Here is a 222-nt window from a genome sequence, read left to right on the forward strand (position 1 = left end):
CGGACCCAAGCTGGAAAGTACTTGAGGACCTCAAAAGAGGGTCCGGCTGCCTGCCGGAAGCGGCACAGGCAGCACCGGCTGATGCCGGAGGCCCTGACCTGACCTGGCACCTCTCCCGGCCCCGCATAGGTGAGCGAGGACTGGAAGTACGTGGCCATGGTCACCGACCGCCTCTTCTTGTGGATCTCCGTCTTCGTCTGTGTCTTCGGCACCGTCGGCCTG

The 222-nt window shown here is 64.4% G+C and overlaps 1 protein-coding gene across 1 annotated transcript in view; it reads left to right on the forward strand.

Annotated features, from left to right (window-relative positions):
- Positions 1-222, forward strand: part of LOC104290844 (neuronal acetylcholine receptor subunit beta-2-like) — a 7,887-nt gene that overhangs the window by 6,871 nt on the left and 794 nt on the right. Inside the window, exon 4 of the mRNA XM_009890009.1 lies at positions 130-217. Within this exon, the coding sequence (XP_009888311.1) occupies positions 130-217 (88 nt within the window). The remainder of the gene's footprint in view (positions 1-129; positions 218-222) is intronic.

The sequence above is a fragment of the Charadrius vociferus genome, unplaced genomic scaffold, assembly GCF_000708025.1.
Source record: "Charadrius vociferus isolate BGI_N301 unplaced genomic scaffold, ASM70802v2 scaffold1778, whole genome shotgun sequence".
NCBI lineage: Eukaryota > Metazoa > Chordata > Aves > Charadriiformes > Charadriidae > Charadrius > Charadrius vociferus.